Source organism: Astatotilapia calliptera, chromosome 11, assembly GCF_900246225.1.
Source record: "Astatotilapia calliptera chromosome 11, fAstCal1.2, whole genome shotgun sequence".
In the NCBI taxonomy this organism is placed as follows: Eukaryota; Metazoa; Chordata; class Actinopteri; order Cichliformes; family Cichlidae; genus Astatotilapia; species Astatotilapia calliptera.
The window spans coordinates 18,070,095-18,090,000 of record NC_039312.1 but is presented as its reverse complement, the minus strand read 5'-3'; the positions used below and the strand labels follow the sequence as shown (position 1 = coordinate 18,090,000).

The following is a 19,906-nucleotide window of genomic DNA, read 5'->3' as shown; positions in this document are numbered from 1 at the left end:
TCTATCTATCTATCTATCTATCTATCTATCTATCTATCTATCTATCTATCTATCTATCTATCTATCTATCTATCTATCTATCTATCTATCTATCTATCTATCTATCTATCTATCTATCTATCTATCTATCTATCTATCTATCCATCCATCCATCCATCCATCCATCCATCCATCCATCCATCCATCCATCACATTTAAAATACAATGTGCATGTTTACTTTGGCCATCTGTTCAAACAGCTTCATTATTTAAATGTACATTAAAAACAGCGTTTTTCCTGTAAATGTAACTGAAACATCACTGACTTTATGGTGAGCTGAGTGTCTCTGGTGGTACAGAATAAAGAGAGGCACTAAAGACACTGCCCTGCAGTTGTCTTTTCTTTTTTCTGTTTTTTATTGCTGGGGAGAATAGGCGCTGTGTTTTTCCACACCTCTGCATACTATTCCACAGAAATCCCCAGAGAAACAGCTCAATCTCTCGTTTGACGGACAGCTGTAGCTCGTCTCTTGTGAAAAGTGAATTTATTTGACCACTTCTGCTGCCTGTATTTTGGGGGAGAACAAGGGGAACTATACTGGGTCATACTAGGAATGCATATAAAAATGTTTTGAGCTCATCACTTCTCTGTGAAGCTCGAATGTAGCTGCCTCACTCCCTCACTCCCATCTAACTCCTGCTCTGTTACATTTAAGAATCTCATTTGGTCTTCACAGCTGCTTTCACTATGACAGCGTTTGACTTCTCGGATATAGAGGCGTTTTTGGATTGCCACCCGGATCTGTTCGAGGAGTATCTCGTTCGGAAAGCCAAATGTGACCAGGTTAGCAGGTGGTTGAAGGAGCATCAGCCGTCGAAAGTGTCCTCTGTCGAGGAGAAGCGGGGCGCTGCCATGGACCCACTGTGGCCGACCAGTGCTGACGGACTCCGGCGCAGATCGTCCCACATGGAGCTGCGACGGAACTTTGCTCGGTCCAAAGCCACCACTGCACACTGGACATACGACGAGCACGTGAGTTTGAGCGAACACGAGTCCCAGTCCAGCATGAGGCGCCGTGCGCTCCTGCGTAAAGCCAGTTCACTGCCTCCCACTACCGCGCACATCCTGAGCGCCCTGCTGGAGTCCAGGGTCAATGTGCCTCAGTACGCATCCAGCGCCATTGACTATAAATACAGACTTAAAGAAACCAACGAGAGGGAGTTTTTCTTAGAGCTCGTGAAAGATATCTCCAACGAGTTGGACTTAACAAATCTGAGTTATAAAATCCTGATCAATGTCTGCATTCTTGTGGATGCAGACAGGTGTTCGCTTTTCCTCGTTGAAGGACCCCCTCACAAGAGGACTCTGGTTTCCAAGTTCTTTGATGTGCATTCAGGCACTACAGTCAGACCATCATCTAGCACTCTTAACTCCAATGAAGTGCAAGTGCCATGGGGGAAAGGTATCATTGGATATGTGGCAGAGCACGGGGAGACTGTAAACATCTCAAACGCATATGAGGTAAAGTGTACACCGTTATGATCAATAGAATTTGTATTCTTAATTTATGTGCGTCCATTTAAGCTGGCGGATATCAGTACATGATGATGTCGGGTATTGGACCCGAGTTTTGTAGTAGTAAAAGAAAAATTTCTGCAATACACATCAGGTTTCAGGTCCACTTTCAGCTGCATTCCCAAGTTAAAAGCATCCACAAATGTGTGTCTTTTTCAAAGTAATGGGACTTTTTTGTTTTGGTTTTTGCCAGCAGAGGTATTCAGGTGTTGGCAAAACTATCCCACTCCTCAGAACTTCAACTGCGCACGTCGTTCCGAATACCAAATGCAGGTTCTTTTGGATACAAAAAATACAATAGTCAAAGAAAAGGAAAACCAATCACTATATTTTTTCCCCCCACAAACTAAATCTGGTATTATATGCTAGACTTGAGCACCACATCATTATATCATCGCCCTGGGCTGCTTGGGAAACTAAGGAAACATGCGATCTACTACTCCAGCAGCATAGGTACGTGCCAGTGAGGGGTACAAGAGTCTCTCTGCTTATAGTAAAAACAGTTTCAATCAACAGAGACTCAAATTTACAAGCCCAAGAGTCAGACCTAAACGCTGCGGATGCTTTATCATAGGCTTTACGAGACAAACGCGCATATGGTGAAGGAATGTAGAGCTGGGATGTGTGTGTGTGTTTTTTAATGTGGACTCCAGTCAATAAATATGTAATAGCCTGTATGTTTATATAACCACAATTCCAGGATCACCGCTTCAGTGATGAGATTGACAAGCTGACCGGGTACAAGACTCAGTCCATCCTCTGTATGGCCATCTGCAACAGTGATGGAGAAGTCATAGGTGTTGTACAAGCTATTAACAAAAATCCAATCGGCACCCCATTTACTGAGGATGACGAGAAGGTGAGGCTCTGTTATGCTGAAGAGAAGAAAATCATTCGCCTGTCGTACCAGCGGGCTTCACATTCATATTCATCTTCTTCAATATTACTTATCGCGCCATTAAGGGCATTTAACGAGGGAGTTAAATTTAACTGGTGCATCGTCTACCCCACCACCCAACACTAACACTTGCCATGCAACTGGAAATATTGTTTGTAATTTGCATCTTAATGGCTGCGGAGAGGGGTAAAGTGTTCCCTTGGAATCAAAACACAAGAAAATGGAAGAGAAGAGGTCAAGCTTTTACTCAAGCGTGGAGCATTAAATACGTTCGCCTGTGCATACACACAGTAAGAAAAGTGTTACTTTCAGTTGCTCCCTGTTCCAGTTGAAATGGGCTTACTAGAATATATGTGTGTTATAGCTTCATTTACGGCTCCGCTGCTTATGAGTACAATTTAATTCTCAGAGTTTGCTGACGAGACAATAATATTTCGTACATCCTGGAGATTGGAGGGTTTGGTAAAAACAAAACAAAAACAAAAAACTGCATCAATGCTGATATTTGCAGTTTGTAAAAATCACAAGTTTGCTTCTGCGTGCAGACCAGTTGCACTGACAAATTCATCCACAAGGTGGCAGAAAAAACTTGTGGAAATAAATGCATTGTGAATCCGTATAGTATGCTCTAACGCTCAACTTCAAAGAAGCTGTGAGAGATTTAAGCTTCTTTTTCAAGTGTATATAAAACAAAGCACTAAATATAACTTTGGCAGAGCAACCTCAGAAACTATTTTTCAGCAACAAAGACTGTAAAAATAGGGAGGAGAAAAAGCTTCATCCGGCAGCTTGTCCAGACATTTTAAGGCCTTTGATGTCTTACTAAGTCTCTTTCTCTGAATCAGTACTTCATTAACAGCAAATCTATTTGAGAGAAATTTGCACTGAGAAGCAGCTGACTCCATCATGATCTTTGTATGCGCATTTACTCTTTCTGGTTCTCTTATTCGGCTTTATGTCATTATTAGCATGCAGACATTGTGCATGCCTTTCTCCACTTTTTTGTGCTTTCATTCAGGTGCTGCAGATGTATCTACCATTCTGTGGAATATCGATTTCCAATGCTAAGTTGTTTTCAGAGTCTCGCAAGGAGTATGAAAGGAGCAGGGTGAGAAGTTTTAAACTGTGCTTTTACAAAAACATAACTGAACACAATAATCACTCCAAAACACATTAACATGCTGTATGCTTGCCTTTCACAAGTTAGGCTTACATTAACTTCAGCAGCGTGCTATTCTATCAGGAATGTGGAAATATGTTTGTGTAATGAACAAATGAAGTTACGGTGTTTATTGTTGCTGCTACAGGCTTTGCTGGAGGTGGTCAATGACCTGTTTGAGGAACAGACCGACCTGGAAAAGATTGTCAGGAAGATCATGCAGCGAGCGCTGACTCTGCTGCAGTGTGAACGTTGCTCTGTGCTTCTTCTGGAGGACATTGACTCACCTGTGAGACCTTTCTTTTCCCATTTCCTCACAGATTCATCTGCTGCTTGATTTTCAGTGTATAACTAAACCAAAGTCATTATAACCTTTTTTTTTTAATTTGCTGAATGACTTTATTTCTGATTGCAGTGATATATGATTTTTCTCATAGGTTGTGAAGTTCTCAAAGACATTTGAACTCATGTCTCCTTTGTGCAATGTGGACCGTGACATCAGGTTAAGGAGATTTTGCTCATAGATCACTACTGCAGAATTACAATAAACACAAATATGATTAACATTAAAAGAAGACTTGCATTTCACTGTGATAAAATTTGTAGTCAGTGTTTCTGTATATTAATGTTTGACTGTTGCTTCCTCTTTGTAATAGTGCCCACATCAGCATGGAGAAGTTATCCTGTTCTGACTGGCTAATCAATAACAGTATTGCTGAGCTGGTGGCTTCAACAGGACTGCCTGTTAACATCAGTGATGTGTGCCAGGACCCACGCTTTGATGCTGAGGTATACACAGTGTAGTGTATTTATCAGATCTGAGGCTTTTATTTAAAAAACAGTCAGATAATATGAGTCATTTGCACCGTTGTTATCACTGCAAGAATATCAGTTCCCCCCCCCAAAAAAAAGTAAAAAATGGCTTCTCTCTTTGCAGGCAGATCAAGCTTCAGGGTTTCATATCAGATCAGTGTTATGTGTTCCTATCTGGAATCGAACTCATCAGATAATTGGTAAGTGAACCAGAAAATAATCAGTTTTGTTTCACTGGAAACGAGTCCTCATGTTATAGTCATGATTTATGTATATTTTCCACAGGGGTTGCACAAATTCTGAACCGCCTGGACAGGAAGACCTTCGATGATGCAGATCAGAGGCTATTTGAGGTTAAGCTACACTAGCAACCTTCTGTTTGGTCTGCACTGTGACACTGTAGATCCGCAGGTTCTTTTCATGTTTCATATTTTTCCTCTGGCCTGTTGTTTGTGTGCAGGCATTTGTGATATTCTGTGGCCTTGGAATCAACAACACAATGATGTACAATCAAGTTAAGAAGACATGGGCTAAACAGTCTGTAGCACTGGATGTAAGCCTGTTCTTCTATCCATCACTCTATGTCTCTCTGGAGGATAAAAGATATTTATGTATCTTTTTCTATACAATAATTTCTTTTTTTTTGTCATGTGCCAGTTTTCTTTTATGGTAAATGGCCTGTATTTGTACAGCGCTTTACTTTATGTTTTCTTTTATGTTTTGATGATTCCATGTAATCCATCCATCCATTTTCTTAACCAGTTCTCTAACTAGGGTTGCAGAGGAGCTGAAGCCTTTCTAGTTGACACAGGAGAGTGGTGGTTTACACAAGTTACCAGTCTATCAAATGGGTAGTATAATCTGATATCAATTCAAATCAATTTTATTTATATAGTGCAAGTTCACAACTATAGTTGCATCAAAGTAAGAGTAAAGACCCAACAAAATTAGAAAGAAAACCCCATCAATCACACAACCCTAAATAAGGAAGCATTTTATAAGAGTACGAAGGAAAAAGGGAGCCTGAAAGCTGAAGGTTCTGCCTACCATTCTACTTTTAGAAACTCTACAAATAAAAAGTAGGCCAGCAGCCTGATAGAAAGGTGAGCTGTTAGGAAAATATGGTACTGTAATTTGATGTATATTTACTACTACCTTCTATTTACATTTACCTGATTACTTTGTATGTAAGGAAATTTATTTTTAATTCTATTCTAAATTTAACAGTGAGCCAGTGAAGAGAAACTAATATGGGAGATATATGATCTCTCTTTCTGGTCCCTGTCGGTACTCTTGTTTTGGATCAACTGAAGGTTTTTCAGGGAGCTTTTAGAGTGCCCTGAAAATAATGAATTACAAGAGTAATAGTATTAGATAAGTGCATGAAGTAGCTTTTCAGCATCACTTTGAAACAGAATATTGCTAATTTTAGAGATTCAGGACAGTGTGAATGAGTAAATAAAGCTGAGTGTCATCTGCATAGCAATGGAAATATCTGTAATGTCTTCTAAATATACAGCCTAAGGGAAGCATGTAAAATATTAAAAGTATTGATACCAGCATGCAACGCTGTGGAGCTCCATGACTAACTTTTATGTGTAACTCTCCATTTACACACACAAATTGGAATCTATCAGATAGAGTCGCGCTGTTGCAGAGCTGGATTCCTTTAATACTTTCAGTGTGTTCTGATCTCTGCAGTAAAATACTATGGTCAATGGTATCAATAACAATATAAGCTGTAGCAATAATCCAATCAACTCTTATTCATAAATGGGTCTATATTTATTGTGGGAAAAGTCATATTTTAGGACACACGGTAAAATGAATTCAAACTACCTGTATGAGAAATTATCGATTCCAGAAAAATGCTGTGTCACCACTGTTACTGCTAATCTTAGCAGAGGCTCTTTACATTCATTGGTGTCTCAGTCTGCGTTCTGTTCCAGTGCCCAGTATCTAACCTGAGCAGTCACATTATCCTCAGAAAACATGATTCCTCTTCTTTACCATAAATATTTTAGTTGCTTTTAAATTATTAATGATAAATACACGTGCAGGTCTGCTCAGTTTTCATCAAGGACAACAAACACAGCTGTATTTCTGTCACACAATCTTTGATGTTTCTTTCATCACCTGATGGATTTTTTTGTGATTAGAGACGCCAAAATATAGCAACAAATTGGCTTTAAAAGCAGATACATATTTACTTTGATCTGATTACATAGGACGGTGAATACAGATAAAAAACATCAACACTCTTGGTAAATATTAATTATCTTTTTTAGCAGTGAGTGTACATTAGAGAGCTAGTCTTATGTTATTTAGGCCATCCCCTCATGACATCACCTCACTATCTGGGACAGTTTTTTTTTTTTAATACATCAGTGTTTTGCATTATTTTCTGTTTTTCAGATGTTGTCCTATCACGCTACCTGCTCCAAGGTGGAAGTTGACAGACTGAAGGTAATCCTCAGAACTAATCAAATAAAAACATTATATAATGCATAAAGGCACTATACCAACATCAGGAAAATAGTGAAATGTGTCAGTAGATAAAGGTGCAACGTAAACCGGAAGGCTGTTTGCCTATGCTGTCATCCTTCAGTGGCACTCTGTGACTGACAGCACTGTCCTCTCCCCCTAAGGCTGCCAAGATCCCCCTGAGCAGTGAGTTAGGCATTGATGAGTTTCACTTCAACGACTTTTCATTGGACAACGACGCCATGATCACGGCTTCTCTCAGGATGTTTCTGGAACTTGGTGTTGTCCAAAAGTTTAAAATTGACTATGAGGTAAGGCCATGAAATGTGCCCTGTAATATGTTTATCCATCCATACATAAACATGATCATACCTTCTGTATATCTGTCTGTAGGTTTTGTGCCGCTGGCTTCTGACTGTGAGGAAGAACTATCGAACTGTGGCATACCATAACTGGAGGCATGCTTTCAATGTGTCGCAGTGCATGTTCGTTATGATCACGGTAAATTTTAACATAGAGCAAAAAAAGTCAGATGTATATCTTACAGAAGCAATGATGTAAAGTTGTTTTGCATGCCCACAAATAGATAGATCTATGGAATAAACTATATAAAAATTTCTAAGAGGTATATCCAAGGTATTTCTAAGAAGTCATATGGTGGTGGATTTGGTCTCTTATTGCTTAGGGTTGCTTCTATGTCCTATCCTATCCTAACTGATGCAAAATATCCTATAAAAGTACGTTAAATATTTAGTTAAAATAAATGAAACAGAATAGATTTAAAATTACTCAGTAAGAATGTGGCCATCTGCTTTGCATTGTGTAGACAGCAAGTTTCCAGGATGTCCTGTCAGATGCAGAGATATTGGCACTGATGGTTGGCTGTTTGTGCCATGACTTAGACCACAGAGGCACCAACAATGCATTTCAAGCTAAGTACGCCACAGAGGCCTGTGGATTTTGGAACTGGTGTCTTGTTAATGCAGAGAAGTGTAACTACTCTGTTGTTCCTGCAGGACAGGTTCTGCTCTGGCCCTGCTTTACGGGACATCAGCCACCCTGGAGCATCATCACTTCAACCATGCAGTCATGATCCTGCAAAGTGAGGTCAGGCTAATATTTTTCTATTTTTTGATAAATTCCATGTAATTCTTATGTTTTTGCAGAGGTTTCTTTTTTTATCTTAATAGTTTGCTTTCCTTGTTCAAGGTTCTGTAACTTCCAACTGATAAAAGAAAATAATATTTACTTAATCCTTAATGAAATCTTGATGATTAATTTGAATAAATAACGTCATATGGTGTCAGTTAGATAGATAAATTAATATTTTTTTCTTTATTTTCTTATAGATAGCGGTTTGAATATGAAACGAAAATACCAGAGTCAAAAAAAAAAATCAAGGACAGACATTGGTGTATTTTTGAAATGTTATTTAATCAGCTCAATTGTGGATCAGTAATACATGCTATGGCCTGAGGCTAGTCGGCAATTTCTGTCCCTTTAGATTAAACTAAACATCAGCTCAGCAAGAAAACACATTCAAAATAACAGAAAACACAAATGCACAGACTTCATTCAATTTAAAAGTGTTGGACTGAGACCATTAGGCTAACAGAAAGCCACTGTTTAAAGAGTTCGAGTAAAGTCGAGAGGCTGCTTTGTCTCAGGTGAAAATCAGTTTGATCATTGGGATCCGTGTTTTTTTATCGATTTCTTTTAGCAGCGGACAGAGAAAGTCCAAACACGCTGCTAATTAACATTTCTAAAGGGAGCTTCTTTTGACAGTGAGCAATGACTTTACCGGTGCATTGGATTTAAGGAGACATTTTAGCCACTATTACTCATCCTCGTCTGCTTTTGCGTGTGTACCCACTGTATTGCATGCTATTGTGTTTTTATTTCACAGGGTCACAATATCTTTGCAAACCTAAGCTCTAAAGAGTACAGCAACATGATGCAACTATTGAAGCAGGCTATTCTCTCCACAGACCTTACTTTGCACTTTGAGTAAGTGTTGCTTTTTTTTCCTCATGGCATTCAAGGCCAAAATAGTTTGTGACTTGTAAACTTACATACATCATTATAAATTATTGGATGTATTACCATATTCTGAACAATAATTTTCACATTTTTTTGTCATTACAAAGCTCTTCCACTTGGGTGGTTACCAAGATGGGGAGGGGGACAAATTGTGCTTCAACTTTTTTTTCTGTCCTTGATTATCTCTTTTAATTGCAAGGCGCAGAACCAAGTTTTTTGAATATGTTCTGTCTGGAGAGTTCAGCTGGACTGATGAAGGACACAGAGAAGTTCTCAGGTTTCTACATTTATATACAAATAAATCAAAATAACACAAACTATAACTGAATTTAAAAAAAAGAGATGGAAATGAGCTTTAATGTCATCAACAGGTCTATGTTGATGACAGCATGCGATCTGGGTGCAGTCACTCGTCCCTGGAAGATATCCAAACAGGTTTGAGCCTTTCACTATCCCTTCATCCAGGCTGCTAATGTTTTAATCACTGATAGTAATTATTAACGCAGCTGCTCTTGCTATGTATGGGTCCGAATGGCCGGAAAGGATGCTAGGTTGTGTACATGACCTTATACACCAGGGCATTGTGATATTGTTAGAAGGTGCATTTATAATAATCCTTATTGTGATACATCTTCTTTTTTTCCCCAATATATGCTAAGAAGTACATAATTGCAATACAACCAAAGAAGGTCTTTTCCATACACTCCGGAATATGCACTTGCTTCCTAGTGGCCCTGAGCCATGGCTATATTAAGAGGATTCTTATAATATATCCATGTCATGAATATGTTACAGGTACAGGACACTGGAGGATAGATTAGATTAAAAAATCCATCTAAGGTAGTGCCACAAACATCGCTTCAGTTTCTTTGGGACTTTTCCAAAAAGAGCATAAGGGCACTTCCTAAAGGCCATTTAAAAAGTTTTTTTTTGCATCCTTGACCCATACAGTTGTTCTATCTAGGTCAAGGATGCATGTTTCCTAGAGCTTTCTCATTAAATTAAATTAGCTCACTAATCCATTTACTTAATTTTACTTGGACACAAACACTCATTTGATTTTTTTTATACACAACCAAATTATATTTCCAAAGCTTAGTTTACAGTCCTGTGCATGTGTTTTTTTTTTCTAAAATAATGCATGTGATGCGTTAGCATGACCCATAATAGTACCATACTAATAGAAAGATAATTGTTCTTCTCATTTAATTTAAATTAAAATAAGGACAAAATAACAAAGTACGTTTAAGCCATTATTAACAGCAAACTGGTACATCATTTTTAGAGTTAACTAATTTGTTTCCCTCGATCTGCACAGGTTGCAGAGCTGGTTACAAGTGAATTCTTCGAGCAAGGTGATAGGGAGAGGTCAGAGCTTAAGTTAATCCCAGCAGTAAGTAAGGAAGCTTTAAAAGTCAGTCACACAATTTTCCACAATTTTCTTAATATAACTAGATCTCTCTCTAGGCAATCTTTGACCGCAATCGCAAAGATGAACTACCTGCCTTACAGCTTGAATGGATTGATGGGATCTGTAAACCTCTTTACCAGGTCAGACAACCCTTTATGATTTAAGTTAAGCATTTAGGTCTTATGAAAAGGTAATAGTAATTAAACTATTAATATCATTCTTTCTCTCCAGGCACTGCTGAAACTCAACAGAAAGTTACAGCCAATGATGGATGGCATCGATGCCAATCGAAAGAAATGGCAGGATCTCTGCTCATCCTATCAGCAGACACGCAGAGCTTCGGTGTCTAATCAGAGTACAGAATCAGGTCAGAACACTGAGTCAGGTGAAGAAGATGGAGAAAACAATGAAAACCTAGAGTCTAGAGAAACTGCGAAGCCAGTCAAAAACTCAGTGTTTGGGTCAAAGTGCAGTTAGGATCAAAGATGCAGAGAAAACAAGGAGATGGAAACATAGCATCTGCAGGAAAGAAGTAAAATAAGCTAAGTGTTTGGCAAGCTTTGCATTAAGTTGAAAACGTTCAAATGTCCTCTGATTTGATGAGAAATGCACTACCCACTATTGGTAAATGAAAAGCAGCTTTCATCTGCTAGGTGTCCCAAGCACTACGTTAAACTCAGGACTGAGCTTTATCCCTACTGGTCAGACTCCCTCAGATCTCCCTCAGCTCTCAGATGTAACTGAGAGCTTGTCATGGGATGAATGAGAATTGAATAAGAATGAAGGATGAATATGAAACCAAAGAAGGTCTCTTAATATTATAATATTTTTAATGGGAACTGTGTTAGAAATCCCAAAACTATTGGAATGCCTTTACAAAACAAAAAAGAATCACTGTGACAAATCATATAAATTGCCATTATGAATGTTTACTGGAGCATGATTGTGTTCTGGATAAGGCTGTGGTACCTCAGTTGCAAGTCTTTGGCTATATGGTGTAATTTTCAGTGTTTGTGGGTTAATTGAACTGTTTGGCCAGCCGCTTGTTGTGTGCAACACGTGTATTTTCTGGGGGAAAACAGGCAGATATGCGTCAAAGACTCAAACAAGAGGTCAGGGTTAAAATTTAAAGTCTGCTGGCTTGTTGTATGCACGTGTCTCTCTGTGTGTGTGAGTCTGTGTTATATCATGGTTAGGTAGTTATTTAATGGGTCTTAAAATAATTTATTGCAGCGGGATAGTTTAATTTCCAGTCTCATAAAATGTTTAATGAATGCTCACTTGATTGAGAAAAATACATGAATGCCTATAAGTCCATGTCCATGTGTTCAGTTCAGTGTTAGATCTACTTTCTCTTTACATGTGCCCCAACTGTATGCTACTAATTTTATTGTTTACTGTCTTTAAACTACACACAGTGGGATGAGTTTGTCTTACTCTCGCTAAAAAAGAAGACTCCTCAGTGCCCGTACTATGGCCTTTACAAGATTTCGGTGTTGTACATATAAAATATGGAAAAATATCCAATTGGAAGTTTCATAAAGCAGATTGTGTACATACAGTATATACGGTGCCATGAAAAGTATTTTCCCCCTTACTGATTTCTAAGCTTTGTGTATTTTTGTCACACTTACATGTTTCAGATAATCAAAGAAATGATAAATGATGACTTCATTTATTAAGGAAAAAAGCTAGCCAAACCTAATCTATGTGAAGTCATGGCCTGCCTCATTGAAAATAATGAAAATCATGAAAATAATTTGATTAACCGCGTTTTCATATAAAAGAAAAAAGCTGAGTCCAGTTTCATGAGCTAAACCCAGAACTGATTACCAGACCTGTTGAATCAAGGAATCACTTAAATGGAACCTATTTGACAAAGTGAAGTAGGTTAAAAGTCCTCAAAAAGCAACAGCTGAGAAACAAAGTCACTGATATCTATCAGTCTGGAAAGGGTTACAAAGCCATTTCTAAAGCTTTAGGACTCCAGTGAACCACAGCGGTAAGGACAGCACTATCCACAAATTGAGAAAACTTGGAACAGTGGTGAACCTTCCTAACAAAATTACTCCAAAGAACCCAGAACTGCATCTAAAGAACCGCAGGCCTCACTTGCCTCACTTGCTTCACTTCAGGTCAGAGTTCATTATTCAACAATAAGAAAGAAACTAAACAAAAATGACATCCATGGGAGAACTCCAAGGAGAAAACCACTGCTGACCAGGAAGAGGACATAGCTGAGCTCACATTTGTCAAAACTCTGTGGACTGATGAAGCAAAAGTTGAACTTTTTTAAAAGGTTTGAGTCCCATTACACCTGACATAAAACTAACCATCATTTCAGGAAAAGAACACATCATGCCAACAGTCAAACATGGTGGTGGTAGTGTGATGGTCCGGAGGTGCTTTCTGCTTCAGGACCTGGACGACTTGCTGTAACCGACTGAACCATGAATTCTTCTGGTAAACCCTGGAGGAGAATGTCCAGCCATCAGTTTGTGCTCTAAAGACAATGCAGGACAGTGACCCAAAACACGCCAGCAAGTCCAATGGCTCCAAAAAAAAATAAAAAATTGAAATCCAATTGAGATGCTTTCTTCATGCATCCTAACTCTACAATCTGTCTGAATAAAAACTATTCTGCAAAGAAGAGTGGGCCAGAATTCCTTAATAGCAATGTGAAAGACTCATTGCTAGCTATCACAAATGCTTAATTTCAAGTCCTGCTGCCAAGGGTGGCACAAACAGCTACTTTGCTTAGGAGCCAATTAATTTTTCAAATACGGCTGGGTAGGTACGGATGGCTTTTAGTAAATGAAATCATTATTTTTAAACTGCATTTTGTATTTACTCTGGTTATCTTTTCCTAATTTTATAATATTGAAATTTGTTTGATGGTTTGAAACATTTAAGTCTGAGGAATACTAAAACTAAGAAATCAGGAATAGGGCAAATACTCTTTCATGGCACTTTACACTATGCTTTCATTTATTTGCCGATGCATGGTGATTGTGTTGAAACTGCATGCATCATATTTAATATTGACGCTGGACATTATCTCGATGCCTTCGACTGCCCAATGAGATTTGTTTTGCATGAAAGTATTACAACGGAAATACGAAATGTTGCTACTGCACTACTGTTGTCGAGAACAGATACAGATTTCTATTTTAGATCACAAACTGTACCAAAATGATACATTCATTATTTTTCATACACCAGGCTCTATATTTATAATTATTCCCTAAAATAAATTCTTAGAGAAGACAGGACGGCGTTTCACTTCAGACAAAAAGGAGAGGCAAGTTTTAAATGTGTCTCCATCTGGTTTTGTGAATAAAACTCTGTGGCATGAAAACTGTTTGTTTGGTGTTTATGTAACCAGAGTTATGTCATAGCTATTGTTTAAAATTACAGTAGCTGCTTCTTTATATCAGACCGTCTGACAATTGTGAAGTTTACTGACATTCAGAAGGAGGAAGTAGCACCATGATGTGAATGTATTGTTACTGTTGTAAGGCTATTGGCAAAAAAAATAAAATAAAATACATGAATAAATATGATAATCCATCAAGTACATTCTCCACTGTAAATGATATACACAATATGCCTAATGTGACAATGCACTGTGCTTTCATATGTGGCCAAGGATGACGCTGATGCACTCTTTCACTGAAGCACATTGAGGCAGCTGAGATCTGGAAGATTATGAATCAATTAAACATGCAGTCCCCATGATTCATTAGCCTGTAGGAACAGTTTTAGCAGCAATAACTTGAAGTAAAAACTCACAGTTTGGGTTTGGATCATCTTCAAACTTTACATCAGTATACCAGGCCATGGGGGAGCTAAGTACCTAGGTTGGCTAAGCATTTGACCATGACAGTCGCTGTTAGCGTCCAGTAACAATGTTAACCTTGAAATTTTTTTTAAGAAACAATATTGAGTAACATATCAAATGAAAGGGCATGGGGAAAGCTTTACAACACTAGTTTTATTTTTTCAATAAGACATCCTATGGAATCACAATAACATAACATAACAGGCTGATGGGCTCGTTCTCTGAGTATTGAATTGTTAGGAATTTAACATTTCAGACGCTAACTGAGGTCTGTAGACCCTGAGGTTTTTTGCAGTTTCTCGCAGCACTGCACAGTCTGACTTCATGGTGAATTTTCTGTGATGTCCATTCCTTGTGTTGTGAAGATTGTGTTAACACACATCTAATTTGTCCAGACCAGCAAACTGCCAAACTTCCGTTTTTGCATTTGATAAGAAACAGTTTTCTGCTATATACGCTCTTAATTTTTTATGGAAAATCAGCATGGATGTAGTTTTTCACATGGCTCCATACAGGCCTGTTAACACATTGTTTTTCACATGACTGTAGGTGTGGCTTCTCTCACTGTTGATAAAACCCCAAACACGTTGCTTGTGCATATCTGCAGCATCACAGATAACAAAACAACATCTGTCCACATCTGCTACCTGAATGTCATTAAACTTGGAAATTAATGCTTCTAATTTCAAGTTGCATTTATTTCTTATGTCTTTCATAAAAAGTAGAGTAAAGTGTTTTTGTTTGATTTTCTTGTGCGTATGGATATTAATAGAGTTTATGTGACTGAAATAGACAGCATCTGTATTTATGATATGCAGTGGCTTTGAGATTTCCCTGTCTCTTTGGAATACTGAAGAACAACATGGAGAGCAACAATATCTCTTTTTACCTTTTTATATTTGACAGCACATAAGAAAAGACGAACTTGCACTTTCAAAATCGTCTCAGGTAAAAGAGCAAAGTGACATGAAAGACTGCCAATGAGAAAAACACCGAAAAGTAACGATAAAGGTTGAATCATCCGCAAAGCCTCAAAACAGAAGCTGAAACATTGTATAGAGATTCTTTACATATTCATACAGCCTCTGTTAAATCCTCTTATTGGTCTGTGGAGAGTGTTTGATGTTGATTTTAATAGGTGAGGCAACAGTAGAAGCAGAAGTAATGTATAAAACCCAGTACAGCTTGATGCGTATTCAGCCGCCAGCTGCCAAGCCATAGCCAGACCCGGGCCTTAATCTATAATTTAACATGGATTGAGTTTATTCTCCTCAGGGTCCGTGATCAGGGAGAACTGGATGGAGACAGGAGAGAGAGCCTTCCAACCTCATTTTTGATACAGAGTCTGGCTCCAGCACAGTCTTTGATCTCTCTGCTGCTCTCGCTTCCTCTTCGCTGTGCTTGTTTTTTTTTTTGTTTTTTTTGTCTCCCTCACATACAGAAGCAGCATCTCTAACTCATATCCTGTCTGACATACTGTACTATAGGTACACGCTGACAAAAAGATGCAGTGCATAAATGTCTGTGCGGAAAACAAACACCCCGAAGAGACGCGTGTAATGTTTAATAACCTTTAAGATATTTATATGCCTAGTTTATATTCTGAGTCATTTTTTATGAACCAGAGCTCAAAAAATAAAAACACATAATAAGAAATAACCTCTGAGAATGAGTTACAGTGAAGGTTTTAAACAGTGTGTGTAAACATTATCACAGTAATGAGATCGCTCCAACTGCTGCTTTGTAAATCTAGAGGAAATGTCCTTTATCCATTTTTAGAAACTAGATTGCCATGCAAATGTAATAGTGTGAAGCAGACTATAAATATTAATACACACTCTTACTAATGGTGGTGTACTAGAAATAGCTGTGTTCGCCTCATGATTATTTCTTTGATTATGTGCAAATCTTTTTTATGATACAATGCCGGAACTCTATTATGAATTTTAAAGCAGACGGCACTTGTTGGGCATGCATCAGTGTGATGGCTTCAATAATCACACATTCAACACCACATCAAGTCTGAACACAGCAAACAAGAAACTTTGGGGGAGAAAAAATTAAAACACTTCAGTGACTGTAAAACACTATTTGTTTACATTTACTGTACTTAGAGTACTACAGTACATACCTTGAGCCACTCCTCATTTCCATATATTTTTCTAGGAAAATGGAAAATAGGTGCAGTGATTTATTGAAACGTGCAAAAACATTTATGGAAATGCACGATATAGTGCAAAAAACAGTTTCTGGCTCCATAACTGATAGTGTTTCCACTGTGTGTTCTATCCATGCTTTAACTGCATTGGTCATGGGTTTGAGGTCATTATGTGGCTGAAAAATGAAGCTGTGGCTAATCAGATGCTTTCAGATGGTACTCCATGGTGGATCGACATCTGATGGTAATTTTCTGCATTTATGAGTCCATCGATTTTGACAAGATCGCCAACACCACTGGCTGAAATGCAGCCCCAAAACATGACAGAGCCTCCACAGATGATGATTTGATCCTAAGACCTGTTGCCATTGATTTTCACCTTATTGGTGCAGAAATACTATTTTATGTTTGTAACTGTGTTATCTTTGGAATTATTCATGGATTCATTTAAATAAATGAGAACAAATCATGAGTTTTTGTGACAGGCTGTTAGTAATAAATTGTCTAAAGATACAATTCAAACATGTTTATTTGCTAAGTGGTCTTTTAAATGTAGACCCAACACTGATTCAACAAAGAAACATTCCTTGACCACTTTAAATATTGCAAAAAAGTCAGGAAGCAAAAGATAAAGAAATGAGCAGTGACTCAAGACTATTGCACAGTTTCTGTATAAAAGTAAATCAACAAAGAAGAAGCTAGTGTATTTACTTCCCCATTATTCCATGGCGACTTTAAGAATCTGCTTGGAAGTCAGAATAGCTCATATCACTAAAAATAGAATTATAAAGTGTGGATGAAAACATAATTTAAGGTCCATTTAGTAGTTGTTGTAAAGCTTTTCACCGCCATATTTGCAAAATTATTCTTGCTTTTAGTAAAATACTTGTGCACTGTTTACACATATGAAAATGTCTGGTATTCTATTCAATTTACGCCATCTGCCAACAGACGGCATATATGAAATTCTCTAAATATGGTGGCTGAATAAATGATTTTTCATTGGTTAGACGAGGACCCATTATAGATCAAAATGTATGTTTGTGCGTGCGCATTAAGACGCTGAAGTGTGGCTATTGTAGCTTTCAAAAGAAACTAGCAAAGAATTTTAATGATAACTTTAGTGACAGGAGACTAATATACTATTACTTCAGCTCAGATAGTGTTTTGCAGAGCTGTGACTTAGGAGAAAATATACAAAGGAAGTGAAGGACACAGTCTCACAATGAAGCATGGTGAGTTTTTACCTTGTGTTGTACTGTGGACATGAATAGGCCAGTTTTTTCATCTCTGAATGCAGAGAGAAAGTCTCAGCTATCTTAAAAAATAAAGAAATAAATAAGCTTTGAACCTTTACAGCATGTAATCATTTCATTATAGGCTATCAGATATGTTTTACAGAACAGATGGTCATGGCTGATTATCCTGGTAGGAAAATCAAGATGCACTGCACCTATTTAACCACTTTGTCAGTATTACCTGCCTTAATGAGAGTTAAATAAAAAAAGGACAGAGGCATGAAGCACAAAGAGAAATACATATCTTCCTTCTTTTGCCTGTACTTCTCTGACCACTTCATTACAAATCCCATGTGGAAAGACCTGCAGACAAATAATTTTGTGCTGGTTCCTCTACTGCCAAGGGCTGTTTTTAAAATCAAGCATCCTCGCTGTCTTTCTGTCTAGGTGGAGAAACATGTTTTATCTGAAGGTTCTTTCCCTCTGCAGTCACATTGCACAGCCACATATCCAGTGGAGATTGGTGGGGTTTTTTTTTCTTTTTCTGCCATTTACTGATCTGCCTTGTCTGGCTGGTGTCTGTCACAATCAAAGTATCCTCAGTGTTACAACATGCAGATAAATAATTGATTCACGCAGGCAGCTCACTGGTTATGTAATGAAGCATCAGAGAGTACCCTACTCTGAAACTGTGCCGCAAGTAAAGACATAAATGTTACAGCAGCTTGTTGATATTTAGTGCATGTGTGTCAAATTTGTCAAATGATTTGATTACAAATGATTATTAATTGGTTTATTGAGTGGCTTTATTGTCATTGCAAACTAGGGTAGCAAAACAATGAAATTATTTTAGCACCTCCTGACATGCAAAACATTAAAAAAAAACGGTGCAAATGGAAATATTTAAACATGCACATGAAGAATAAAGAATATGTGGTAAGAAAATATAGTGCAAAGATTACACAAGTACTATATACACTATATTATATTAAGATAGAAATACTATAAACCACAGTTTAGCTACACACTATAAACATACTAAAGAACATTGAATGGTGTTAAAGTCAGGGTGTTATGTTTCTCCATTGTAATCTATCAGTCAATCAACTGTGTATTATTCAGCAAACATGCATTAATTGTGCATCAAATAGAAATCATCACTGCTGATATCAGCATGTGATGATTTTTTAATTTCTTTAGTTTTTGAAAACAGCCACTGTTAAGTTTTACAATATTCATGGGGTTTGAAATACCGCAAAGTTAAATATTTATTAAAAATAACTGTCACAATCAATGACAATAAAGATAACTAATAGCTTCAGCCCAAAAAATGGTGTTTTCATTCATCCAACCCGATGAAGAAGCAACAAAACGTAAAAAAAAAAAAAGAAAATGTGAAAAAAAGTCATCTGAGCAAGATGAAAATAGGTTGTTTCATGCTTGGTGGGAAATATCCTAAAATCAAGTTAAAAATGTATATAACTGCATTATTATAGTCAGGATTAATGTGTCAGGTATCTGAATACTACAGATAACAGTGGCACTTCCTTGCGTTTTCCTTGGTTTTGCTTCCCTCAAGTGGTGAATAAGAAAAGTAACATTTCTGCAGGGTACTTGGAGAGAGTAGTTACTAAAAAATACATGTGGTATAATGAGAAATCAAAAATAATGAAAGCGTACAAGTAAACTGCCACAATGCAGACAGCTGTGCAATGTCACACAACACAGCTGAGCTGAATTGCTTGCATAAATAAAGAAGATGGCACACTGACTTTCAAGGGCAGAGAGAGAGAGAGACAGAGAGAGACAGAGAGGGTGGAGCGTGTGCTCTTGACCAATCCATGGATCTGACCAGAGAGGAAAAAAGAAAGCAGAGGAGGAACCAGAGTGTCCCCCTGGCCTGCTGACAGCTGGGAACGCCCCTCCCTGATGACAGACCAGAACTGAATTCCTTCAATGAAAAGCCCTTTGATTGTTGGCAGAAACTCCTCTGGTTTGGCTGAATGGCTGTCAACTCTGTCAGGATGATGGACGGGCGGCTGTTTCACCCCTGATAGAAACAAGCCCCTTGCAGTGAGCCACTAACTCTTAAAGAACAGGACCTCTGCCAGTCAACTTCTAACCTCTTTCCAGGCAGATGGAAACAACCATAAGACGAGGAGTGCAAAAGTGATGCAACGTCTGCCTGTGATAAGTAGTTACCAGTGCTGGAGAAGAAAGCTGAGCTTCTCATGCTACTGTGTGGCTCCATCAACAAATCACGTGACAGCTGATATACAACAATCCAGATTGATATTTTATGTGTAATT

At 38.0% G+C, this 19,906-nt stretch overlaps 1 protein-coding gene across 1 annotated transcript; it reads left to right on the top strand.

Annotated features, from left to right (window-relative positions):
• The first annotated feature begins 443 nt into the window (after positions 1-443).
• Positions 444-14,843, top strand: pde11al (phosphodiesterase 11a, like). Its single transcript, XM_026185539.1, has 20 exons — positions 444-1,501; positions 2,256-2,414; positions 3,472-3,561; positions 3,761-3,901; positions 4,050-4,114; positions 4,269-4,401; positions 4,550-4,625; positions 4,711-4,778; positions 4,886-4,978; positions 6,841-6,891; positions 7,074-7,220; positions 7,303-7,410; positions 7,736-7,845; positions 7,926-8,016; positions 8,816-8,916; positions 9,149-9,226; positions 9,321-9,384; positions 10,268-10,342; positions 10,417-10,500; positions 10,592-14,843. Exons 1-20 carry the CDS (start codon positions 728-730, stop codon positions 10,835-10,837), a joined length of 2,754 nt encoding a protein of 917 aa, XP_026041324.1. The 5' UTR covers positions 444-727; the 3' UTR covers positions 10,838-14,843.
• The last annotated feature ends 5,063 nt before the right edge of the window (positions 14,844-19,906 follow it).